The sequence below is a fragment of the Panthera tigris genome, chromosome D3 (assembly GCF_018350195.1).
Source record: "Panthera tigris isolate Pti1 chromosome D3, P.tigris_Pti1_mat1.1, whole genome shotgun sequence".
In the NCBI taxonomy this organism is placed as follows: domain Eukaryota; kingdom Metazoa; phylum Chordata; class Mammalia; order Carnivora; family Felidae; genus Panthera; species Panthera tigris.
Genome location: NC_056671.1, coordinates 13,430,590 through 13,458,029, shown reverse-complemented (window position 1 = coordinate 13,458,029; position 27,440 = coordinate 13,430,590). Strand labels below are relative to the sequence as shown.

Genomic DNA, 27,440 nt, shown 5'->3' with positions numbered 1-27,440 from the left:
CCATGAGACTCAGAGAGGGAGAGCCACCAGCCCAAGGGCACACGGCGGCTAAGCAGTGAGGCTGGATTCAATTCAGGGGTGCGGCAGGCTGACTTCTATTATGACTCCCAGTGATCGTCTCCTCCTGGGATTCACACCTGTGTAGTCAGTTCCCTCCCCTTGGGGGCGGCTGTATTTAGTGATTTCCTTCAGACCAACAGAGTATTGTAAAGATGATGGGATGTCACTTCTGAGATTAGGGTACAGAAGACTGTGCGCCTTCCATCTCGCTTGCCCTCTATCTCGTGCTTTTCACATGCTCACTCTGATGAAGCCAGTGAGACAAGGAAGCCAGGGTGGCTTCTGGCCACGAGAGCCATAGAGCAACTGAGGCCCTTGGCCCTACAGCCCAGGAGGAACGGAATCGAGCCACCACTGCGTGACTCTAAGCCTGGAAGTCGATTCCTCCCCAGGGGAGCCACAGGATGACAGTGACCCTGGCTGGTATCTTGACCGCAGCCTGGGAGAGACTCTGAAGCAGAGGACCCAGTTGTGCTGTGCCTGGATTCCTGACTCGTGGAGACCACAAGATGATACATGCTTGTTGCGTTAAGCTGTGAAGTTTTGGGGTAATTTGTTACGCAGCAAAGGATAACTGATACAAGAGATGTCTGACTCCACAGTAAACACTCATGCCCATTCCGTTCTAGGACAGATACTGGTCACACATGGAGAATGTGGGAAGGGGTGTTTGTAGTACTTGTGAAAAATGACATTACAAAACTGGTGTTACTACCAGACCAGGGACACACACACACACACACACACACACCCCTAATCACAGATCCTCTTTTTTTATTTTTATTTTTTTTGAGAGGTTGGGGAGGGGCAGAGAGAGAAGGAGAAAGAAAATCCCACACAGGCTCCATGCTGTCAGGGCAGAGCCTGATGTGGAGTTTCGGACTCACAACGGTGAGATCATGACCTGAGCCAAAACCAAGAGTCGGACGCTGAACCCACTGAGCCCCCCAGGCGCCCCACCCCCCAGATCTTCCTTAATCACACAAACCCAGCCAGTTTTGTCCAGATTGAGAATTAAACACTTACACCGAATATCAGCATGAGACGCTGTGCTTTTCAAAACCCACACACAGATATCCATGTCACCTTACTTGACTGTACTGAAAAGCCTGCAAGCCGCCCTGGGCAGGGATTTTCATTCCTGGGTGACAGAGGACATGGAGGGCCAGGGCTGCCATGACATGTGTTGCTCAGGGTTGCAAAGTTAGTGCCGAGACGCTGTCGGTACTCGGAAAGTACCTGCTGAGGAAATGCGTGGAGGGAGGAGTCCGCACAGGTGCTAAGTCCAATCCCAGCTCAGCTGCTCAGCCATATCCCTGGACTTAGTGGCACAGGGGACAGCACGCAGCTAGGAATTTCTGGGAAAAGGTCTCTAGTCTTCTAATGTGGCCCTGAGGCCATCTCAAAGCAAGAGGCCGCATATGGTGGAAAGGTCCTGGCCTCTGGAATCAGGGGCCCTGGGCTGGAATCTGGTTGTGCTGCCGAGGAGCAGGGGGGCCTTGCTTTCACCTTGCTGAGCCCACCCCCTTCTCTGTAAAATAGGGTCACTGTTTCCCCCACAAGGTGTCTGTAAGGATGGAAACGGGTAAGGCCTAGTATAAAGCATTAAGTGTGCAGCAGCTGTAAGCCCTCAATCAATAGGAGTCGCTGTTCTCTTGCCCTCTTTCCTTTACACTATCAATACTCAAAAACAAAACCAAATCAAGTAGTGACCAAGAACTAACTACACTCCGACTTTTCTCTTTGGCAAGAAATCCTTTAAATAAGCCGAGTTTCTGACTTTGTGTTCAAAATGCCCTTCCCTTGATCCCCCTGCTAGCCTGGCAGGAGGAATGCCACAATACTTGTGGAGTGACTAACCGGACAGGTACATTCTATCTGAGCAGAAAGTTCTAACCTCTGGGCATGCTCAGTGTCTGCCTGACTAGCTTAGACTGACGATCTGCTTCCCAGGCTCTGATTGGCTGGCGGGGAGCGGTAGGCGGGGCACGTGCTTGAGTGACACACTGCTTAATTTGATGCCTCTTTGAAGGGGAGATAGGATGTTCCTTTAGCCTAGCAGTCTCTTCATCTACCCACTCATTCATCTGTCCTTCGGTTCATCTATCCATTGATCCATCTATCCATCCATCTATCCATCCATTAGTCTACCCATTCATTGCCTTAACTACCCACCTACTTACCTATCCATTTGTCCATCCATTCAGTCACCCACACACTTATACCTCTATCCACTCACCTTTGTATTCATCTATCCACCCCTTCACCTGGCTACAATCCATCTCCATCCCAACCATCCATCTATCCGTCCATCTATCCATCCATCCATCTATCCATCCATCCATCCATCCATCCATCTATCCATTCATCCATCTCCATCCCATCCATCCATCCATCCATCCATCCATCCATCCATCCATCTCCATCCCAACCACCCATCGATCTATCCATCTATCCATCCATCTCCATCCCAACCATCCATCCATCCATCCATCCATCTCCATCCCAACCATCCATCCATCCATCCATCCATCCATCTCCATCCCACCCATCCATCTATCCATCCATCTCCATCCCACCCATCCATCTATCCATCCATCTGTCCATCCATCCATCCCAACCATCCATCCATCCATCCATCCATCTATCCATTTATCCATCTCCATCCCATCCATCCATCCATCTCCATCCCAACCATCCATCCCACCTATCCATCTATCCATCCATCCATCCATCTATCCATCCATCCATTCATCCATCTCCATCCCATCCATCCATCCATCCATCCATCCATCTCCATTCCATCCATCCATCCATCCATCCATCTATCCATCTATCCATCCATCTCCATCCCAACCATCCAACCATCCATCCATCCATCCACCCATCCAGTATTTACTGAGTCAGTACTGTGATTCTGCTGCTAACAAGACAGACATGGTCACCACTCTCAAGTGGCCTATGCTTTAGCGAAGAGGAGACAGACCTTACACAAACAGTTGCCCAGTTAACTAGCTGACAACTGGGATAACTGCTATGAGGGAAAAACACAAGGATCTCTGGGAACATACCACTGGGAGCACCAGCTAGTCTGAGGAAGCAGAATCAGGGAAGACTCTGACTAAGGAAGAAGCACTAGACTCATTCATTCATTCAAAGCACTTAGGAATGAACAAGGGAGGCCCTTTTGCCTGTGGAAATCGTCTCCCAGGCCCAGCTCATGGCAGCAGAGACTGGTTTGGCCAGGACCGTGGGCTCCAACTGCCACTGGCTGTGGCTGGTGCTCCCGGATCTGGGACAGCCCTCACAAGAATGTGAATCAAGTTTTGGGAAGATGTCATGGCACAAGGAGAAGAATGGGAGAGAAATAAACACACCAAGGCTGGGAGAGATTGCCAGAAAGAAGCAAGACTTGCCCGTTGACATCAAGTTCAAGTTATCACTGCCACTGAAAAGGTTCTACAGATGGGCTCTGAGCCACAGGAGAAAGGTGCTCGTAATTAGGGAGATGCAGATTGAAACTTCACCGAGATAGTGTTTGTCACCTGCTGGGTTGGCAAGGCTCAGAAAAGGCTTGTGTTGGTAAGTGAGGGGAGCCAGAGGTCATGTCTTGCTCTGCCCTGGGAGCGTAAATGGATACACTCTTTATGAAGGGCAATTTAACAATATCTGTCAAAACTGGATACCCTTTGACCTAGTAATTCCACCAGTAGGAATTTATCCTACCAAGGGCTCGCACATGTGGGAAGTGGAATGTGTGGCAATAAGAGCAGAGAGTTCATTGAAGCCTGACCACGTGCCAGGACGTAGTCCTAGAAGCTTGAATTAACTCATTCAATCAACACGATGGGCCCAGGTAGGTACTATAGATCTCCCCATTTCTGACCTCTCATGACAGCCATTGTAATAACATCATTGTAATAACAGAAGCTTCTAAGCTATGAAATGCCCTTCCATAGGAGAAAGACAAAACAAAGGGTGGTCCATCCATGAAATGGGACGATCTGCAAAGAAGGACACATCTCTTAAGAGTTTCAAGTCAAAGAGGAAAGATGCAGAACACAGCTTGGGTAGGATATGCTACAATGTAGCGTTTTTTTTTGTTTTTTTTTTTCCTTTTTTTCTTTTTTTAAGTAGGCTTCATGCCCAGTGCAGAGCTCAACACGGGGTTTGAATTCACGACCCTGAGATCAAGACCTGAACTGAGATCAAGAGTCCGACACTTAACCGACTGAGCCACCCAGGTGTTCCAATGTAGGTCTTTTTGAAAAAGACATGTGTGTGTGTGTGTGTGTGTGTGTGTGTGTGTGTGTGTGTGTGTGTTTAAATTCTATAAAGCATCTCTACAAAGATATAAAGGGGAGCTGGGGAAGGGTAGGGGGCTGGTCACTATTTCCCTTCTTGTATCTTTATTTAAAAATTTTTTTGTTAATATTTTTAATGTTTATTTTTGAGAGAGAGAGAGAGAGAGAGAGAGAGAGAGAGAGAGAGAGAGAAACAGTGCGAGCAGGGGAGGGGCAGAGAGAGAATCCGAAGCAGGCTCCAGGCTCTGAGCTATGAGCACAGAGCCTGATGCAGGGCTTGAACTCACAGACCCGGAGATCATGACCTGAGCCAAAGCTGGACACTTAACCAACTGAGCCACCCAGGGGCCCCTTGTATCTTTAAAGTATTAAAAAAAATAAACTTTTGCGGCGTCTGGGTGGCTCAGTCGGTTAAGCGGCCAACTTTGGCTCAGGTCATGATCTTGCGGTTCAGGAGTCTGAGTGCCACATAGCTCTGTCTGCTGTCAGCACAAATCCCACTTTCTAAAAAAATACAACTTATTGTCAAATAGGCTAATATACAGTGTGTATGCTCTTGGTTTTTGGGGTAGATTCCCGTGGTTCATCGCTTACATACAACACCCAGTGCTCATCCCAACAAGTGCCCTCCTCAATGCCCATCGCCCATTTTCCTCTCTCCCCCAACCCCTCCATCAACCCTCGGATTGTTCTCTGTATTTAAGATTCTCTTCTGGTTAGCACAAACCCCACTTTGGATCCTCTGTCCCCAGCCCTCCGTCCCCCGCCCCCCGCTTGTTCTCTTTCTCCCCCTCTCTCTCAGAATAAACTTTAAAAAAATAAAAAAAAATAACTTTTAACCTTGGTATAATTTTAGACTCGCATAAAAGTTGCCAAGATGGTGTAGAGACTCCTCATACAGCTCCTCACCAAGTTTCAGTTCCCCTATATCATCATCTTGCTTTACTGTGTGGTACATTTGTCAAAGCCGAGAAGCCCCCCATGGATATATTACCAACCACAGAACTCTGGACGTATCTGGATCTCATCAAACCAGTTTCCCTACTCATGCTCTTTGTCTGTTCCAGGATCCAACCTGCTGCATTAAGTTCCTGCGACTTCCTACTCATGCATTCCTCGGTTTGAATTTTGAATCATGCAAATATATTCTCCATTTAAAAATAAAATGAAAGGAAAAACAAACAAACAAACAAAACCTCCTAACATCCCCAAACAGCAAAATAATCAGGAATTCTGCTGATGCCAAAACCTTCACCTCCCACCCTCTCACCCCCGGAAGGTCCTGGTGGCTGCAGAAGTGGGGGCAGGGAGGGAGGGTTCATCCACGCTCCCGTGTCTTCCAGTGGGCAGGCTGTGCCTCCCGCAAAAAGCTTTCCTGAGGTAGGACTCATTGCTCTCTGTCCTGGTCCCCCGGGAAGCTGCATGAATCTCTCTTACACAGCACTTATCACTGCCTGCCTTGTTTCATAGTTATTTATGTATGTGTCTGTCTCCCCACGGGGACCGTGAGCTTCCAGAGGAGGGAACAGGGTCTGTGTGCCCTCTGTCTCCCCTCTCTGGTACCTGACAGGATACTTTGACTCCTATGCACTTGCCGAATTGACATCTTAGCCCCTTGTATGTTTAGGGAGTTCAACATGGGTTGCTATGGGTTGGTGACCCACAATTCAAAACGAGAACAAACAGTAATGGTAATTACAACGAGGATAGTAATTACAACCAGAGGATTTTTTATGGGCGAACAATTCAAATTGAGCTCTTTCTCAGATGATCTCGTTAATTCCTAACAATAGCTCTACGAAGTAGGTATTATGATGCCCATTGTATAAATGAGAAAAACCAAGGCTCAGGGGGAGACGGAGTGATCCGCCTACAGGGTCCGCAGTGCGGCTGGGATTCTCACTCAGGACATTGTGACGCTACACCATACTGAATTTTTCACTTTTGACACTCGGCTGATGAGACCAAGGCTCAGACAGGTGACGTAACCTGCCCAGGGCCACCCACCTCGTAAGAGGCAGACCTGAGGTCTGAACCCAGGTCTGACCGACTCCAGCCTTGACCACACTGTTCCCAAAGACCCATCTCAGAGCCCTGAGGTTTGGTCATGGGAGAGGCACATGGGACTTCTGCGTGGGACAGGGCCCCAGAGGTCCCCCAGCCTCAGTCCCCGATGGCTCCGCCCAGCCCTGCTTACCTGGCACATGAGGACCAGAGGCTCCCGGAACTCAGCCTGGCAGATGGCGCAGATATCGCCGGCTTCTGTGCATTGCTGCCCAGTGGCCCGGACTCCGTAATTCTGTTTAAAGGAGGAGACAGAGGTGAACTCAGCTGTGGATCCTCACCGGACACCCGCAGAAGCACTGTGAGCTGTTTCCAGCTCGTGGCTCCTTCGTCTTCAGTTGGGGCCACTTGAAGTCAACTCACCTGAGAGGTGCAGAGAAGCTTCAGGGCTTTCCTGACTCCGCCCACACGGCCACAGATGTCGAAAGACTGAAAAGAGAGCAGGGTGATGGCTGAAAAGTCTCCAAGGGTTGTTCAGGACCTCTCTTACCACTCCTGAACCATCCCTACTGACCCCTCATCTTTGACTGTGGACATTTTCAGGGCACTCTGTCCCACTTGGAGCTCCTCATTTCTACCAGTTTTGCTTGGCATTCGTCTTGCTGCCTTACGTCAACAGTTTCCCTTGCTTCCTGGACCAGGAGAGTGAATACATGGCAGGCATACTGCCTTTTCCCCCTGCCAAGCCCAGCACAGGCATTGCTAATTGATCACAGCACTCTTCTTCTGAGCCAGCACTCCAGTCAGCCACTGCCAGTCGATCAGGATCGGCAGGCAACAGAAGTCCCCAGGGGCTGATGGGGCACGGACTGCCTGGCTAGTCCTGCTGGGGGGAAGGGGAGGGGAGGGGAGGAGGGGGAGGGGAGGGGAGAACATGTGGATTCCCCCAGGATTCTCTAGAGCCAGAAACAGAGAAGGAAGAAGGAAGAGGAGGATGTCTTTATGCCTGGGGTGGGGAGGGAAACCTGATTTGTACCCGTGATGGAAAGAGAAGCCCTGTATCCTGACTGTAGGCATGAGGGTGTGCGGTTGAAGAAGAATGGAAACAAGTCTGGGGGGCGCACCTGGGGTAAGAGGTCCAGGCTTTGGAAGCCGACTGCCTGGCCTCGACCCTCACTCCGTGATCTGTAGCTGAGTGATGCCGAGCAAGTTGCTGCTCTCTGAGTCCCCATCTCCTCGCCCATAACACGGGAGTCATAATGGAAATGTGTGAATGGAGAGCACACGGTGAGCTTTATGGGCAAGAAATGAGGGTGGATTTAACCGCAAAAAGGAATGAAGTATCGATATATGCTACGACGTGGATGGACCTCAGACACATGATGCTAAAGTGAAAGGAGCCAGACACGGAAAGACCACACAGTGTAGGATTCCATTTATATGAAGTGTCCACAATAGGAGAGTCCACAGAGACAGAGAGCAGACTGCCGGTTGCCAGCGGCTGGGGGAGGGTAGCAGGCAGGAACGGGAGGGACGGCTTAATGGGCATAGGGTTTCTTTTGGGGGTGATGCGAATGTCTTAGAACTAGACGTGGAGGGGGCATAGCCCTGTGAAGCGGCTCAGTGTCACTGTACCCCGTAAGATGGTTAGTGGTTAATTTTGTGTTGTGTGAATTTTACCTCCATTAAAAGAAAGAAAAGATGCCAAGCTCCCCACTTGCCGCCACCCCCCGAAACCCAGCAAATGCATGGATCCTCTTCGGGCCAGCCCTCCAGCCCCTCGGGCCCACCTCACCTTGCAGAGGCTGTAGAGAACAATCAGGACCCCTCCTAGGAAGTAGCTGTTGGAAGAGTCATCCCCCATGATGTATTTGTACCACAGCTGGATGGGGACAAGTGATCGGAACAGCTGGCTCAACTCCTCGATGACCAGATAGAACTTTCCCTGCAACCGCACAGAAAGCATCAATTATTATTAGCTGTAAAGACCCAAAGGAGGCAGCCGGGGGTCCCCCAGCCTGGGCAGTAATGACGTTCCAGGTCACAAGCAGGCCATTAATCAGCTTTGGAAAGCACTCAGACCGGCTCCTAATGGGTTTGCGATATGGCCGGGGAGAGGTGGCCCCTGCCCGCCGGCCTCACCCGCTGCCCACCAGCCCCGAGGACCAAAGCTCTGAGGACTGCATTTCAAGGAGGGAGAAACTGGACACTCCTGTTGGGGGTTGCAGTGTGGGCCACTCCCTTGTGCCTGCTGTGGCTTTGGGGGCACAGTCCCTGGCCCTGCACACAGATCGCCCTTGTCTCGAGGGCGGACTAGGGCATCTCGGGTGCCTGCCCTCAGGGGCACGGGCAGGATGGACCACAGGAGGCAGGTAAGGGCGGGTCTAGAGGTGGAGGAGGATGGCTTCTGGGCAAAGAAGAGACACTTGGGATTCAGACGGGGCTGGGTTTGAAGCTTACGTCACTGCCAGTTCGTGAGCCCCAGCTTCCTTATCAACAGAATGGGAACCACAACTCCTTTCTTACAGGGTGGCTCTGAAGGTTCCCGGAGAGAAATGGGAAAAGCGCCTAGCACTGTGCCTGGCACAGAGCAGTACTCCTCAAATTCTATTTCCCTTCTTCCCTCTGCCCTTGGACAAGTCCCTCAAGCTTTCTGTGGCCTGTGCTGTGAAATGAGATGAAAATAACCCCACCCTGCTGGGGATAATAAAGTTAAACACACACCTACTTATGACCCAGCAACTCGGCTTCCAGGTATGTACCCGAGAGAAACGAAAATATGCATCTGCTTGTACACAAATGTTCATACAGCAGCTCTATTCATAATACCCCCAAACTGGAAACAGCCCAAATGCCCATCAGTGGAAGAATGGATAAACAAATTGTGGTATATCTGTACGATAGAACACCACTCAGCAATAAACATGACTAAATGACTGATATACACAACAGTGTGGATGAATCCCACGTGCATTAGGCCCAGTCGAAAGAGACTGTTGATACGAGAAAATATACTGTACAATTCTCATTTCTATGAAATCCTGGAACAGGTTAACACTAACCTGCAGTGACAGAAATCAGATCAGGGGCTGCCTGGGGTGAGGAGGAGGGGACTGCAAGGGGCATCTAGGAATTTGGGGGAGCAGATAGAGCTATTTTGCATTGCAATTGGGAGGGTGATTATACAAGTGTACGTGCTTGCCAAAACTCACTGAAATATATGCTTCAAATCTGCATGTTTTGTATTTAAATTACACCTCAGTAAAGCTGATTAAAACAAATCAACATAGAAAGAAGCAACCAACCCTGCCCCAGGCATGCACAGCCTTAAAAAGGTGAATAGCATTTGCTCCAGTGATCCTAGTTTTAGGAATTTATTCTAACAAAATAATCAGGGATGTGTGTTGAGATGTGCCAGCAGGAACAGGTGCTGCAGCTGTCTTTGGTTCTCTGTAACAGTACCAACAGAGACAAGTAACAAACTAAATGCACCGTGAGAGAGTCTGGTTAAGAGAGAGATCTACAATGGAAAGCTGAACCGCCTTTCAAACATTATCCTGAAAAAGAGCAACTTTACCATGAAGAAACCCAGCACATAATACCCCAAGTGATCAAGGTTTACTCCAGCAGCAGTAAGTTAGTTACATGGACAGGCTGGACCCCAGCTGTGAGGCACTGAGAAGAACATAGTATCGCTTTTGTGTTTATTCTGCAACAATTTATAAAACCTCAGTGGAGTCATGAACTAACAAGCGACACATCCAAATTGAGGGGCATTCTTTTTTTTCCTTCTAATTATTATTGTTTAAAATTTTAAAAAAATGTTTATTTATTTTTGAGAGAGAGAGAGACAGAGCATGAACAGGGGGAGGGGCAGAGAGAGAGACAGGGAGGCACAGAATCCAAAGCAGGCTCCAAGCTCTGAGCTGTCAGCACAGAGCCTGACACGGGGCTGGAACTCACGGACCGTGAGATCATGATCTGAGCCGAAGTTGGACGCTTAACCAACTGAGCCACCCAGGCGCCCCTAATTACTATTGTTTTAAATTAATTAATTTATTTTTGAGAAAGAGAGAGCAAGAGTGAGCGAGCATGAGCAGGGGAGGGGCAGAGAGATGGAGAGACAGAGAGATGAGAGAATCCCAAGCAGGCTCCACGCTGTTAGCACAGAGCCCGACAGGAGGGGTAGGGTTGGGGGTGGGGGCTCAGTCTCATCAACTGTGAGAACATGACCCGAGCCAAAGTCGAGTTGGATGCTTAACCGACTAAGCCACCCTGGTGCTCCAAATCAAGTGGCATTCTATAAAAGAAATGTCCGGCACTCTTCAAAAGCCTCAAGGTCACAAAAGACAAAGGTAAGATCAAGGCATTGTCAGATTGGAGAGGATTAAGGAGATATGACAGATGGATGCAACGTGGGATCTGGGATTCACTGACCCTAGACAGCGAAAATGTTATTAGTGAGACAAACTGGCAAAATCTGGTAAGATTTGTAGTTCAGTTAATAGCGATGGCAATGATGTTAATTTCTTGGCTTTGCTAATTGTACTGTGGTTGCACTAGATGTCGACATTAGGGGGAGCTGGGTGAAGGGTTTGTGGGAACTCTCAGTACTATTTTGTAAGTACAACTCGTAAGTCTAAACTTTCAAAATTAAAAGGTAAAAAGTCATCCTGGTGAAGACTATCTATTCACTCAAGGAAATGTTCACATTATAGTCCCGAGTGGAAAGGAGACAGAATGAAGAAACACTTGTTTCCTTTGTGTTTTCCTGTTTTTTCCTTTTTTTTTTTTTTTTTATATTGAGCATATGATATGTTTACATTGGAGGGGTAAAAAGGTTACAAAAAGATGTTGCGTATCCATCAAATGGATGATGTCTGAGATGAGGGTAGAAACTTTATATCCATCTTGCTAAATTCCATCTTGTTGGGCCTAGGAAGGGGACCTCTTGAAGCAGATGTGCCCACGTCTGCTAAGGACCAAGGAAGGGCATCCAATTGTCCATTCATCCCAATGCCTGACCTTTGTGACTGTTTGGCTGAGTCCTTGTTGTGAGGGTCCTCTACCCCCTCCAGACTCCCACCAGCCCCTGACCCATGGATATATTCCCTTCTGGAGAATGCTGGTTCCCTCTGTAGCCTTTAGGAAGGCAGAGGTGACTGGGGAGCAGAGATATGGGGGATGGCCACCATGTTTGTTTTACATGCCAATGGCATGGTGGAAGAGGGAACAATGGGACAGCTCAGTGGATGGCTAGGGCTACTCAGGCTCTGCCCTTGTCCTGACAGCAGCCCCCAGGCTCTGCTGAATACCCATGCATGTCTAAGCTTTGTTTTCCTGCACCACCTCAACCTCAGCTGCCCTGTGCTTCCCTCATTGCATCTAACTGCTCTCACCCAGGGTCTCTCAACTACTCCATGTTCCATCTCATTCTGGGTCAACACTCCAGTCTCTCCCACTCCTCCTTGAATTCAGTGAACCCGCAGAGAATTCTCCTTTCCTTTCGTCTTCTCCTCCTTCTCCCCCATCCATGCATCCATTGATGTATCCACCCATCTTTCCTTTCTCCCTTCCTTCCTTCCTTCTTTCCCTTCCATCCACCAATTCCCTCCCCCCACCTTCCATTACTGGACACCCACTATGTACTAGACACAGCACTAGGCTCTGGTGATACTAAGATGACTAAGACCTTGTCCTTGTCCTCAGGGAGCTCACTACCTAATGAGTAAGACAGACACTAGGCAAATCATTATAATATAGTGTGGTACAAGTTTGCTAGAGCTGACCATGAGGGGGCCCCAGAATCGAGGTATGGGGGTGGGAGTGGGTGTAGAGATGTGATTAGGCAAGTCTTTTGAGAGAAGCTATCATTTACGCTGATCATGGGGTGCCTGGGTGGCTCAGTTGGTTAAGTGTCTGACTTCAGCTCAGGTCATGATCTCACCATTGTGGGTTTGAGCCCCGTGTTGGGCTCTGTGCTGACAGCTCAGAGCCTGGAGCCTGCTTCAGATTCTGTGTCTCCCTCTCTCTCTCTCTCTCTCTGCTCCTCCCCTGCTCTCTCTCTCTCAAAAATAAATAAACATTAAAAAAAAAAAAGTTCATTTAAGCTGATCTTGAAAGCCTTGCTACTCAAGGCTTGTAGTCCCTCAACGGACAGCGTCACCACCATCTGGGAGCTTGTTAGAAATGCAGAATCGCAGACCTCACCCCAGACCTGCTGAGACACAATCTCCATTTTCAGTTTCCCAGGTGATCTCTGTGCACATAAAGTTTGAAAAGCACGGTTTATTGAATAAGAAGCAGAATGATGAAGGAAATGTGAGGAGGATGAGGGAAGGCAGGTGTTCCAGAAGCCCCAAGGTGACAGAAAGGACAGTCAGTGCCCCCCCCCTCCCACCCCCACCCTGTGCCATCTTGGTGGGCAGCCTCCTGCTCTGTCGGCCTGGCCTCACAGTGGGTGAGGACACAGCCACCTCATGAAAGGTCCTGTGTCCCTGTGCCTCTGGAAAACCCCGCAGGATGGCATCGGGCTGACTCTGGGGACAGGCTCTGCTGTCTCCTCTCTGGCAGATCTTGCACAACCAGCCTGGCTCGGTGGTTAAGAATGCTGCGTTGGAAGCCAGACAGCCTGGGGTCAGGCCCAGTCACCCACCACCTTCTTACTACTGCCTTTATTCAGCTTTGGTCATCGTCTTTGGATCTCCAATTCTCAGGCTCTGTTAGCCACGGGCTGGTTCCCTGGTCCAGATCCCCAAGCTTCCCACTTGCCCACGAGTGGGTCTGGATCAGAGGTTGACAACATTTTTCCGCAAAGGCCCAGACTGTGAATACTTTGGCTTTGCAGGTCATACGGTCTCTGTGACAACTATATAGGTAAACACACAGGCATGAGTGTGTTCCAAGAACACTTTTATTAATGAAAACAGGTGTCAGGGTCCATGTGACCGGTGGCCTGTGGCTTGCCGACCCCGGTCTAAAACTGTCAGAACCCAGGGGGCACCTGGGCGGCTCAGTCAGTGAAGCATCCCACTCTTGATTTCAGCTCAGGTCATGATTTCTCGATTCGGGAGATCGAGCCCCGTGTTGGGCTCCGCTGCTGACAGCACAGAGCCTGCTTGAGATTCTCTCTCTCTCTGTCTCTCTCTCTCTCTCTCTCCCTCTGCTCTTCCCTATCCTCCAAAAGAAATAAATAAACTTAAGAAAATAAAAATAATAAAATGTCAGAAGCCAGATAAGTCAAACCATGGCAGGGACTCTAACACATCCCCGGAATTTCACAGCATTCTCAGACAGCAGCTTCTTGGCCCTTCCTTCCGTTCCTTTACGATGTAGACCATGCTCTTCCCCTGCAGATGGAGTACTGTCCTCTACTCTTTAGGGAGTGAGCTAACACCTGTTCATCTTCCAGGTCAGCTGCCACGTGCTACGGAAAGACTTCCCTGAGTCCTCCGTTAAATCAGGTACTCCTGTTACACCCACCAAATCACTCCTTTCTGAGCACTTCCCACGATATCTAAGAAACTATGTTAGTGTCTGTCTCTCCCGCTGGACTGGGAGCCCCATAAGCACAGAGATGATTTGGCTCCTGGAGGTCGTGTTCCTGGCATCTAACACATAGTAGATGCTCGCTTAATAGCTGGGGACCTTTCTGAAGCTCGAGATTCCACCCTTATTACTCACGTCAGCTTCTTGGGTTTACTGATGGAGAAGGAGAGATGGAAGACAGAACTTCTGTTTAGAGGCGAGCACCGATGTCACAGAAAAGAAAATAAAGAGACTTGAGTGCCTGTGTGGCACCCATGCCCAAGGTAGCAATTAGCTGCTGGGGGGCGGGCCACTTGGAGAAGGAGATACAACCACCGGGGAAAACCGGGCATATCCCAGTGAAACCGTCTCTCTCTAATTAAGCAGCTTTGTAATTCCAGGTTTCTTAAGCATGTTATTTCTGACGACCACCAAATGGAATGTGTGGTTTCTCTGGGGTGTCAAGGAACGAGGAACGCGATCAGATTGTGAGCCGTCTGGCCCCCCTGCCACCCGTGAGGGAGAACGAGCGAGAATGGGAGCAGACTTCTCTGCTGGGATTCTGATAAAGGGGGGCGGGAGCGGTGGAGACGGGAAGGCGGATTCTGTGCTGGCTTGGTTACTGCTAGGATGGGTGGGGGTTGGGGGGGACACAAAGTGAAATGGGAAACAAGGAAACAACAGAGGCTGACTCTGCAGGGGGAGCTGGTAAATGCAGGAGAGCGGGCTGCTGAGAAGCATAAGAAATGAACAGAGAAAAGGATTTTTGAGAAAGAACCTGGGTGGGGGAGAGGATTTGAAGAACTTTGGGGGTGAGGAGGGAGGGGAGACATAATCAGATAGTCGTTAGCAGCGTTAATGTATAAAGAATGGGTAGACAGGGATGAAAGGTTTTTTTTTTTTCTGCATCAAAATTCATAACGAATATTGACAGCTTTGCCTGTTTATGACGGTGTTTCATACACCCTTGTCTCATCTGCAGGAGCAAGGACAGCACAGCAGTTAAGGGAATGGGATCTGGGGCTCCAAGGTCAGGTCTGCCACCTACTAAATTGATTTTAGACAGTAATTTAACCTCTCTGAGCCTCAGTTTCTTCATCTGTAGATGGGGTTGAATACACACACACACACACACACACACGCATACATGCAGTAGTGTGAGGCAAACCAGGTCTCCATAAACAACAAAATAAGGCCCTGATTTTTGTGTTTGTCAATTTCTGTGGTGTAAATACTCCCACAAGGCCAATTCAAGCTACCAAGGGTTTAACAACTGCTTGCAAGTTTCCTGAAAATTTAACCATTGGCCCTCAGAAGCCAGTGCAACCTGGCTCCAACACACCAAGGTGATCGTGAGAATCACACCAGCAAATAATCCTAACATACAGGTACCCAGGAAGGGCTCCGTGTGTGGTCAGAGCTAGTAACGAATGTCATGATCATCTGAGGATAGGGGCGTTATTAACGCCAACTTCTTCTGGAGAGGAGAAATGTCAGGTTCAAAAGAACTAAGGGACACTCGAATGAGGTGAAGTGCTGTCTGGATCTTATGGCAGATAAGAGGTAGATAAGGCCACTGCTTCGTGGCCTTCCTCTTGCAGTCAAGTGTTGTGAGACACCCAAGCTACAAGGAGAGATTTATGTGAAGAGGTCCTACAAAGAGGGAGAGGCTCTGAGGCTACAGGTAGAAGCAAGAAGCAAGGAACCCAGCTAACAGTGAGAACTCAGGTCTCGGGTGCAGGACCCTGGGTGGATCATTCCAGCCGCTGCAGCTGAGGCATCACACCTGGGAGTGAAGAAGCCATCTTGGATGGTCTGGCCCCAGCAGAAACCAGCCGGAGACCAGCTGTCCCTGGCGAGCCCTGACAGAACTCCTGACGCAGAATCTTTTCTGCTTTGGGTCCGGCGGGGGTGGTCTGTGAAGTCCAAATCATCTTCATAATAGTACTGACACACATTTGACACTTTTGTGGCTCTCTACCAGGTGTGCAATGGGGTTTTTCCTAAGGCTCGTGACACGTGATTTACAACACATAAGAAAACGCCAGGAGCCGGGTGCCTGGATGGCTCAGTCAGTTAAGCATCCGACTCTTTGGTTTTGGCTCGGGTCATGATCCCAGGGTCGTGGGATCGAGCCTAAGTCGGGCTCCGCACTGGGCGTGGAGCCTGCTTGAGATTCTCTCTCTTCCTCTGCCCCCTCCTCTGCTTGCACGCAAACACACACACACTCTCTCTCTCTTAAAAAAAAAAAAAGGGGGGGGGCACCTGGGTGGCTCAGTCGGTTAAGTGTCTGACTTCGGCTCAGGTCATGATCTCACAGTCGGTGAGTTCAAGCCCCACGTCGGGCTCTGTGCCGACAGCTCAGAGCCTGGAGCCTGCTTCAGATTCTGTGTCCCCCTCTCTCTCCGCTCCACCCCTGCTTGTGCTCTGTCTCTGTCTTTCAAAAATGAATACACATTAAAAAAAAAAGTTTAAGTAATCTCTACACCCCACGGGGGGCTCGAACTCATGACCCCAAGATCAAGAGTCACATGCTCCTCTGACTGAGCAAGCCAGATGCCCCCCAAAAGGTCACAGTTTTAATTTCTAGGACAGTGAATGTGGATAGCTGTAACTCATGCAAACAGAAGTTGCTTAGGGTCCTTAATACTTTTTTTAAAAAGTGTCAAGAGGACCCGAGTCTAAAACATTTGAAAACCCCTGAGAAGCACCTGGCACAGAGTGAGTGTTCAGTCACTGACTATTACGTGTTTCTTGGAGTAGGCTGTGAGCTTCGTGAGTGTCGAGAACCCTAGCTTGTTTAGCATCTTTCCCCTACGCCTCGTCAGGGTGGGTCTCTAGCATCTGGCTGTCACCCTATCCTTTCTCACCTACTTCCTTAGTCCTAGAGTCCTCAAATTTGTAACTGGAGGTACAACCACCTTGAACAAAGACTGTACCTCCCAGCTTCCTTTGCTTCTAGATGCCACTTTGGTCACTAAGATACAGTATACGTGTCATGTGACTTCAGAGAACCTTTCACTGTATTCTTCCCCCTTTCCTCCATCCTGCTGTCTGGAACTTGGACGTGATGGCTCGTGTTCTAGTTGCCATTTTGGACCATGAGAAGTCCCGCACCCTAGGATTAGTGAAGCAGTGAGCTGGAAGGTGTCACATTACCCAGTTCGGGTTGCTTGCTTTTGGGCTTCACATAAGAAAGAAGTACACTCTTTTTACATTTAAGCCACTGTTATTTTGAGCTCTTTGCTGTTATTAGCTTATTCCAATTCTAACTAATACAAAGGCCTTGGCATCTAGGAGGTGATCAACGAATGTTTGTTGAATGCATGCATGCATGAATGAATGAATGAATGAATGAACGAACGAACAAGTGAATGGGTGCGCTAAATGTCTGTGGCCCAAATAGCTAGGTTTTTCACAGGGGTGGCTCAGCTCATAGAGAACCCTAATGCTGAAGATGCTAGGAACTGAGGCTCTGCGTACATGGAGGGGTTTACAAGATGATGAGGCTAGGAGGAAGGGGGGCTGTCCAGTGACCGCTGGGCTGAGCACACGTGGGAAAGACGCGCAGCGCAGAAAGAAGGAAAGGAGGACTATGGTAACAGGTGGGGGTCCCAGCTCTGCCTCCTCCAAGCTGGTAAGGCCCTGGAGTCTGAGCGAGTACAGTGGTGAAGATGCTCGAGTCCGATGACCTGGCTTGAATTCTGACTGTCTCTTACCGACTGACTTAGGAAGTCACTTCAGCCTTCTATGCTTTAGTCTTCTCGTGGTAAAATGGGGCTAAAGGTAATACATACCTCCGAGGGTTGTGGGAGGATAAACGAGCTAATGCAAGCAAAGCATTGAGTCCAGTGCCTGGCCCATGGGTGCACCACTGCCCCTGCTAGCAGTGTGGTGGGTGTAAAACATCTTTCAGATAAAATGAATTAACTAAGCCTGATTAAATGGGATGACAGTAAATGAGGCAGGCAGGATGGAAAAGAACAGATCTTCATATGTAACCATTTGTAATGTAAAATGGTGTTAAAAGTGCCAAGTGTGAAGTCAGATGGCTGGGGGTGCGTCCTTCGTAAGCTGTGTGGCTTTGGGCAAATTATTCTCCTTCTCTGGGCATCAGTGTTGTTTTGTGTGATGGGGGTGTTAACCCACCTCTAACATCCACACTGCTAAACACTGTTACAAGAACTACTGGTATAAGAGTTTCTATTATAGTGTCACTTTCGGCCATAAGTGACAGAAAGCTAACTTGAAGTAGGTTATAGAAAGATCGTGATGTACTGGGTCACAAAATTGCGAAGGCAGGGGTGGTTCTGGTGCCAGTACAGCTGGGTCCAGGAGTGCCAACAGAGTGGCGTAAGATCTCTATTTCTATAGTTCTTTCCATCTCTCCTCCTCTTTCCCAAATCTCTCGGCTTGTCTCTGCTGCCCTTGTGTGTAAGCTTCATGCATTCCTGCCAAGGACAGGCCCTCTCCAGGTGGTGGTGATGATGATGATGATGATTGTAATTATTACTATTTCTTAGTTCTTACTATGTACTAGGCATCACTCTGTACGCAACACTTTGAGGGAGGTGCTATTAATGCTCCCACTTTACAGATGAGCCAACTGAGGCCTAGAGAGGATAGGTAACCAGTCCCAGGTGACACGGGTAGAAAGTGCTGGATTCAACTATATCTGGTAGGAGAGATGACCAGTGGCAGCCCCAAGCCAACATGCTTACAGCTTCAACTCCAACATGAAGAGAGACCTGTTTCTCCCTGGGTCCATTCACCAAAATGAAAGGGAAGCCTCCATCCTTGGAACCAAGTTCAGAGCCCAAAGGAGGCCACAGGCTTCTATGATTGGCCGGGCCCGGTCACATGGTCAAGGGTGGGCGGGGCGCCGGGACCCACGGCCCCCTCTGAACCGCAGGGAGAGGGCTAGGAGACTCCCCAAACAGGAAAAGAGCCTCGGGAAAAAGAGGCCAGAGAGCTTTCCCCAAACTAGCACAGAGCCACACGGGGTCCTCCTTGCAAAGCCCTCCTTTCCCGTGGGGGGGAAATAAGCGGGAACTGCAACCAGCCTCCAGGGCCATAGGGGCCCGGGCAAGAGCAAAAGGTCCCCTCAGCCTCCCCTGCGGTTTTCCCGCATTGCTTTGCTCGCCTGCACTGCTGGTTAGCATCTGATCGCCACCTGGACGGGTCGCACTCCCTGCGCCGAAACGGGCGGGCTGGGCCGGCGCGAGGAGCTGAAAACAAAGACTTGTTTTCCTGGGAAGGAGGCCTGTGGTCTGTTATGATGGCAGGCTGCTCGGGGACCGCGGAGCCCTTCAGGGCAAAACAGAGGAACAGCGACCTCTGAAGTGCGGTGCCATCAGCCGAGGGGTGGGCGCGCCCAGTCTTCTCCATCTTGAGAAGGCTGCGGGTGGGGAAGAGCTTGGAAACTGACTTCTAACAGCGTGGCCGTGAGTGGTGGGAGAAAGAAGTGTTGACAGGACTGGGGGCAGAAGGAAGGCTAGAGGCGAGTGCAGGCAGGGAAGAGGGAACGAGGGCAGAAGAAAAGAGGAGAGACAGAAGAAAAAGGACACCCAGGCCCCAGAGACCATTCGAGGAGCGAGGAGCCGAGGAGGAGGGGCAAGGAGAAGAAAGTAATCTTCTTATCAAGCACTTGCCATGGGCCAGGAATTGCACATCCACTGCTCCCCTGGTGGCTAGTTATGATCCATTCCCATTTCTCGGATGAGAAAGCTCAACAGAGGCATGGGAGGGAGGAACAGACTGTGGAAGACTAAGCTACAGGAAGAATGACGAGAGGGGAGAGAAAAGAAACCAGCAGAAAGAGAACTAGGGCTGGCTCACAGTGGGGTGATAAAAATCTCTCTGTGGAACACTTAGTACCTGCGTGCTGCTCTCAAACTCAGAGAAGGACCCCGCTATGATGAGCCACGGTTAAGAGGTGAGGAAACACGGGCTCAAAAAGACAGCAGGTTGTTCAAGTGCTAGACATGGGAGAGCTGGGGCCCCAATCCAGTCCGACTATCCATTAGATAGTGCTCTGACCCTAGGAGTTAAAATGAAGTGTGGGGAGAGAGAAAGAAAAGATAGGAGGTCTGTGTGGGGGAAGAGAACCGAACAGGGATGATAAAAGTCAGAATGATGGGTACCTTGGTAGGGGTACTGACCAGAAAAGGAGGAATGAGAGAGGCTTGCGGGTGCTGGCAATGTTTTATACCTGTGCTGCCCAATATAGTAGCCAGTCGTCGCATGTGGCTACTGAGCATTTTAAATGTGGCTAGATCCGAATGGAGATGTACTGCAAGTATAATATACACAGATTTTCAAAGTCTTAGAAAAAAAACAGCAAAAAGGTAAATAAAACAGCTCATTAAAGTTTTTGCACTGACTCCCTGTTGAAATACTAATTCTTTGGAGATACTGGGATAAATAAAATATATTATTAGAAGTAATGTCACCTGCTCCCTTTTTACTTGTTTATTGTGACTACCAAGAAATGTGAAGCTATCTATGTGGCTTGCATTACATTTCTATTTAGGAGCGCTGAGATCTGGAAACATATGGACATACATATACATATTTTACATATAGATACATAAATATGTAAAAATTCATCGAGGCTGTAAACTTATAATTAGATCACTTTACAGTATGTAAGTTGTGCCTCAATGCAAAAAAAAAAGAAAGAAAGAAAAAAGCAAAGAGAGGAGCGAGCCAGGACGGATTGAGGCTGAGAGCGCGGCAGGTGGGGGGCGGGGCCAGAGGCCGCCAGTTACCCGGCAACGGGCGCTGCCGGTGACGTCACCGGCCGGCGGCAGCCATTAATCCCCCTCCGGGCGGAGCGGGCTGGCCGGGCCGCCTACCTCCTCCTCCCCGGGGCCCGGATGAGATCACCGCGGCGGGCGACCGGCTGTCCCCGCGCTCCCAACAAATCGACTCCTCGGCGAGCGCCGGCATCTCATGATCTCATGGCCCCGCGGGACGGCGCCGGCCGATGAGGTCACAGCCCCGCGCCCCCGGCCGCCCGGGTCTGCGCGCCGCCGGCCCCGGGCCGGGGCCTCCGCGTGCCCCGCGCGGGTACCGACTCCAGAACCGGCCGCTCTCCGACCTCTGTGGACAAAGGACGTCGCTATTTGCGAAGGGCAAAGCCGCCTTTTCCATTCTTTCGCGCGTCTTCGCAACCCCCAAGTACCAGCAGGGAGTGACCGCACCAGCTCCCCTGGCCTTGGGGTCAAGAGCGGTGCCAGGCAACCTGCCTGAGTCATTTCACAGCGCCCAGGGAAGGAAGTGCTGTTCTTAGCTCTGTCTTACCCGGGAATTGAGGCTCAGTCGGCTGAGGGACCTGCCCCAAGGTTCCCCAGCTAGGAAAGGGCGGAGCAAGGACCTGAACCAGGATGGTGTTTTGCCTCTCCTTCTCTGCACCTTTGTCCTAGTTCCCGCTCTGGTGGGGTGGGAACAATGAATGGTAAAGGCCACGCTTGCTGGGTGCCCCACGAAGTACTTGGACACTTTATATTAAAGGTCACTATTCCACGTGACAAACCCACTGGAGAAGTGTTATAGGACTCGTTAGATGAGTAGAGGGGGCTCAGAGAGGTGAGATGGCAGGCTGCAGAGCTGGGACGTGATTCAGCAGCGCTGCCTTTGTATTACTCCACCACACCACTTTCTCCAGAAAAAAGACGAAGACTTCCTGTTGACAGTGGACAATATACCTTCTCTCCTCTCTCCCACCCCCAGGGTCAGCCATCAAACACGGAGGGGCCGACGAGACCCTTAGAAAGCTTCACAGTTCACTTCCCAGCAGTAGATTCTCCATCACAAACTGCTCACTAACAGACCTCGGCAACATACAATGCCATGGCAGACAGGGAGAGAGGCAAATGACCCTGAGCCCCTGTACTGAGCCTGACATGGATGGACTCAGAGCCTATTACCAAGGGCAGCGCTGTGAGGGGGCAATTTCCAGCTCCATTTTGCAGATGGGAAAACTGAATTTATTTTAACCAAAGTCCGATTACTAGGAAGTACAAGTTTCAGTTCCAGTACGATTTGGGCAGACAATGCCCTTCCCATTTCCCTAAATGGGTCCTCCACGAATTCTGTTTTATTTTCTGCCTAGTGCTTACCACAATTTGAAGTGTTATGGCTGCATGTTTGTTTAATGGTGATCTCCCAACTAAATAAAAGCAGGGATCCTGTCCGTTTGGTTCACGGCCTGTCATACAGTAGATACTTCATATTCCTGGACTGAACTCAAAGAATTGGTGGCTCAAGCTGGTGGGCAGGGCTGATGTTCAAACCCAGGTCTGTCTGAGTATAAAGTTTGGTCTTACTGCGTTCTTTCTAGGAAGTCCAAGGTTCTTGGTTACAAGTACTTTCTGCACTGTTCCTCTGGTGCTCATCAGAGCCTATTAATTCTAAGTTTATTACGGCGTCGACAAACTTGATGTTCAGGTCTCCCAAGCAGCAGCGGCCTTGCTTGGTAAAAAGAGAGAGCAGAGGAGGAATTGGTAGGAAGTTAGGTATGGAAGGCAATAGGGTTATACATGCTTATGCCCGCTCTGCTCTTTAATAGCTCAGCAAGAAAGGAGACAAAAAAGCAGATGGAAGGACAATGAGGGAGGGGTAACAGCAAAACTCACTTGTTTCTTGTGAGCAAAGGGAGCGAGGGAGATGGATGGAAGCCAGGATGTATGCACGGGGAGTTTCTAAGGTGCTATCCATTTTCTACGTTTTAAACATGGTTATTTGTTATTATTTTTTATACCTTGTATGGGTTATTTAAAGAAAGTCACAAACAGAAAGTTTGCCCACAATTTTAAACTGCCAGTAACAATCTCATGAGCCAGGGGGCAAATTAGTACCCTCAATTTGTAGACAGGGAAACCGAGGCTCAGTTTCAAAGAAGTTCACCATTTTGCCTAAGATCACAGATCTAATAAGTGGCAGATGTGGGATCTGAATCCAAGTCTGTCTGATGTCAGCATGGATGCCCTTATCCACCACCACATCCTGCCTTCTGATAACTGGACACTCGATATTAAAGACCAGAGCTGGTTAAAATGTGTCATCTTCTCCCTCACACCCCCGATTTCCTACAAAGGTCCCCTCTCCTCTTCTGGCTTCTATGCCCAGGATGAGGAGGAGGCCAGAAAGCATGCCAAGGGCTGGGATAGGTCTCTGGTGCTGTTGCCCCAGGGGCCAGCACACAGAGTCCTTAGGGCCTGGCTGTGGCCCCACAGGAGTCACTAGCCTGGGAGGAGAACTCTGCCCCTCAACAGCAACAGGCAAGCACCCAATTTCATTGGCTGTGGTTCCCCTGATTTAAGAGCTTTGGCCCCATGAACAGGAAAGGGCTCAGGCTACGTGTCCCAGCAACGTGCACATCAGGAGCTTCCTTACAAACAGGGCCCTGCTCCCTGGGACCCAAGAGAGGCCCAATTATAAGGTGTTGATGATTAAGCCTGAAGTGGCCTGGGACCCTGTTAGCTGCAGAAAGGCGGATTCTTCCTTCTGTCCCGGTCCCAGGTGGATGGATGTCCTTACCTGTCCTCATGTCAGCTACAGTCTTAGGTGCAAACGCTCTGGGTTACAACTGCCCAAGCCTGTCTCCCTCCTGGGTGTCAGGTGGAAGGAAGAGAGACAAGCAGAGATAAGCAGAAGGGGCCTTCTTCCTGGTGGTCTAGGGCCCATGACTTAGAACTAGATGGACATGGGCCCCAATGGCAGGTCTGTCCTTTCGCTGGGAGGTGTCTTTGCCCAAAGGCGACATCACCTCTCTGAGACTTGGTTTTCTCATCTGCAAAGTATGTTTGTGTGTGTCTGTGGGGGGTGGGGTGGGGTGATAGGCTGAATACTGCTCCCCCAAAGATGTCCACATCTCAATCCCTGGAACCCATGTTAACTTGCAAGGCAAAATAACTGTGTAGATATGATTAAGTGAAGGATTCACAGCTGGGGAAATTATTCTAGATCATGTCTGAGCAGATGTGACCAGGTGAAGGATTCTGAGATGGGGAGATTATTCTGGATTATGGGGGACAATGTAATCACAAAAGTCCTTGTCAGAGGGAGGTGGGAGGGTCAGAGTGAAGGGAGCAGAGGTTGGACGGATGTGCTTTGAAAGTAGAGGAAGGGAGTCAAAGCCAAGGAATGCAGGCAGCCTCTACAAGCTGGAAAAAGCAAGGAAACATTCTCCACTGGAGCCTCCAGAAGGAGCTGCCCTGTGGACACTTGGACTTCAGTTTAGCCCCATGAGGCTGATTTTGGATTTGTAACCTCCAGAACCGTAAGATAATTTGTTTTAAGCCACTCAATTGGCTTACATTTGTTACAGTAGCAATCGGAAATTAATACAGGGAAGAAATCGTTCCCACCGTCACAAGGACAGTGTCAGGATGAAATGTGCAGATAACTTTATTTTAAGGTCTCTCTCCTGGCTCTGAGTCAGGATGGGAGGAGGCCAGAATGCAGGCCTGGGGCTGGGACAGAGGGGAGAGGCCTCTCTGACTGTATCTCCTACCACCAGGACTGGCTACATAAGTTGTAATGTCCAGTGGGAAGTGAAAATGTGGCGCCTCTTGTTAAAAAATCACTAGGAATTTCAAGGCAGCAGCAGCAGAGCATTAAACCAAGCATGGGGCCCTTTTGCACAGGCTGCACACCCGGGAAGCTGGCCCTGCCCCGCACACTGCTCTGGCCATCCTGCCTTGCTGCTCCTTGAGCTTGCCAAGCATGCTTCAACCCCAGGGCCTTTGCACATGCTATTTCCCTTGCCTGGAATACTCTTCTCCAGATGTATGCATGGCACACTCCCCTGCTTCTTTCAAGTCTTTGCACGAATGTCAGCTTCTCAGTTGAGGCCTTCCCCGACCACCCTATTTAAAAGAGCAGTGCCTGTCATAGCATTCCATTTTCTTTTTTTCCACCTCACATACTGCTTTATTTCAGCATCTTGTTTACATAAGTACGTTGAAAGTGGATATTGTGCCTGTTTCACTGCTGAATCCCTAGGACCTATATAGTACAAGGCCTGGCACAGAGTAAGTAGTGAAAAAAAAGACCATTTGAATGAATGAATGGATGGATGTAAACAGAGTAGGACCCATGCTTGGCATGGAGCACGCACACTGTAATTAGCTTCTGCAATGTTGCAGTAACATTAACATTTACTCCTGGGGGTGTAGGGGAGGGGTGGTATCAACCCTTCCAGGGCCCCCCTCCTCTGCTTACTTTATTTCTTCCTTAAATAAGAATGTTTACTGAGCTGCAGTGACTGGAATGCTTCATTCACAGGCATGATCTTGTTTAATCTTCATACTGGTATGATTACTATCCCCCTTTTACAGATGAGGAAACTGAGGCTTAGAGAGCCTGCTTGCCCAAGGCCCCATGGCTAGTGAGTGGAGGGTCCGGGATGGAACCTGCTTGTCTGACTCCTAATAGACCCTCTCCATTGCCTGCATGCAGCCTGCTTGAGGGCAAACGTGCCTTTGCCACATTCCCAGTTCCTTATTAGTAACTTATTAGTAACTCAACCTCTGTTTTGAATGTACCAAGCACCAGGCTAGGGATAAAATGAAACATAGGAGAGACCCGGCTTCTGCTCTCACCAGGCTTCAGGTGTTTGTGTGTGTGTCACGGGGGGAGACAAACCAGCGATCAGAGCCTCATCTGCTGCACACAGAACAGAAATAACCCAGGCACCATGGGGGGCACACAGGTGAGTCAGCAAGCCCACCTGGGGCCAGGTTAAGTCCCGGATTCCCAGGGGAAGTGAGATGTAAACACAGATGTGTGAGCGATTTGAGGTCAGCCAGATGCGGCTGGGGTCAGGGGACAGTGTTCCCGGAAGAGGGAACGAGGTGACATAACAAGAGTGTAACTGAATGTAGGAGGAACCAAGAGAACTTCAAAACTGGCAAGTGATGGATGGATGTCAGGCCGGAAAGAGGCAAGGGCCAGGTGGGCGTCAAAAAGACTCCCTTGCCTCTGAGCGGCTTCAAGATTACGGACAAAGCGCAGAAACCCTAGGGATGATGGTTTCCTCCTCTTAAAATAGGAGGCCTGGCTGCAGGGAGCCCCTGCCTCACCTAGTGAAGGGACAAGTGTGTTCTCAGTAATGCCAGGCCCCAGGGGCCTTACAGCAAGCCAGTCAAGGCCAAGCCCACGAGGTAACAGACAGCATGCCCCTGCTCTCCTCCACCACCTTGTGGCCCCCGTGCACCTGTGCTGCCATCACTCAGCATGTGTTCATGAAAGGCTGCGATGTGCAAGGGACCCCAAATGTGTGCACAGCAGGGAATAAGAGAGGGGTACTATCTCCCTGTCTTGTTCTTTTTTTTAATTTTAATTTTTTTTTAAACGTTTTTCTTTACTTTTGGGAGAGAGAACGCAAGCAGGAGAGAGGCAGAGAGACATGGGGACAGAAGATCTGAAGCAGACGTTTCGCTGACAGCAGCAAGCCTGATGCCGGGCTCGAACCCACGAACCATGAGATCATGACCTAAGCCGGAGTTGGTCGCTCAAATGACTGAGACACCCGGGAGCCCCTTATTCTTGTTTGTGTGTGTGTGTGTCTCCCCCTACCTCTCTGTCAGCCTCTTGAAGGCAGGAAAGGGGCTCCTCTCTGAAAACTCTCTGCTAAGCCTTCTTAATACATGACCTTGTGTGCTCCTCCCTTGAGCTCAAGGTTCCTCCTTGAGGCGGGTAATACTATCCACCAGTTCTATACACAGATGGGGCTATGGAAGCTCTAAACTGTGACCTTGCTCACCTGAGGATACACACCCAGTGGCAAAGCCAAATTCAAACCCAGACGGCTCCAAGATCCTGTCCAGGGCTGGGCGCAAATAGGTAACTAGGAAATGTAACACTTCTTTCCTTCTTTGGGCCATTCAAGGTCTGACCTTGGCACTTCTGGGCCTTGAGGAGAAGAACCAAATTTTAGTGGGCTCTCAGTCTCTGAGCAATGAACCTGGTTTTTACCTCCAAACTCCAACCTCCAGCAGAGTCCTGACCCATGGTGGCCGTGACAGAACGTACAAAAAGAAAAAACGTATACACACATCGGGCATCTAATACCCGCCAGAAATGGCTGAAGGGACCTCCACCTGTGTTTTATTTACTTAAAATTTATTTTCTAGCTCACCTTAATTCTCCCCTAAGACCCAGAGAGGTAGGTAAACAGCATTATCTCCTTTTTCACAGGCGAGGAAACTGAGGCACAGAGCAGAGAGGTGACTGGCCTGAGGTGCTACCCATGGGAACGGCAGGGCCAGGGTTTGAATTTGGATCCGCCTGCCTCCAGAGCTAAGCACTTCGCCATGGACTCTGGGACCTTTCTGGAGAAGCCGATGGAGTGGAGAAACGTTAAGCAAGTGGTGGGCTCTCCTGGGCTAAATCTCAGTTCCAGGCCCCTTCTTTCACCCCAGGGAAGGAGGAACATCTGGGGGAAGCGGAAGGGCAGGACAGCACCACCCCCCCCCCCCCAGCCCTGGAAGCCAACACAGAAAACCTCCAGGCCCCCACCTGGAGGGAGGATGGAAG

The 27,440-nt window shown here is 49.8% G+C and overlaps 1 protein-coding gene across 2 annotated transcripts in view; it reads right to left on the bottom strand.

Moving 5' to 3' along the window:
* RNFT2 (ring finger protein, transmembrane 2) overlaps positions 1–27,440 on the bottom strand; it is a 68,559-nt gene that overhangs the window by 6,711 nt on the left and 34,408 nt on the right. For both annotated transcript variants that reach the window (XM_007079626.3, XM_042962573.1), the window contains exons 8-10: positions 8,164–8,313; positions 6,792–6,857; positions 6,562–6,663 (exon numbers count right to left, since the gene is read on the bottom strand). In XM_007079626.3, the coding sequence (XP_007079688.2) occupies positions 6,562–6,663; positions 6,792–6,857; positions 8,164–8,313 (318 nt within the window). The remainder of the gene's footprint in view (positions 1–6,561; positions 6,664–6,791; positions 6,858–8,163; positions 8,314–27,440) is intronic.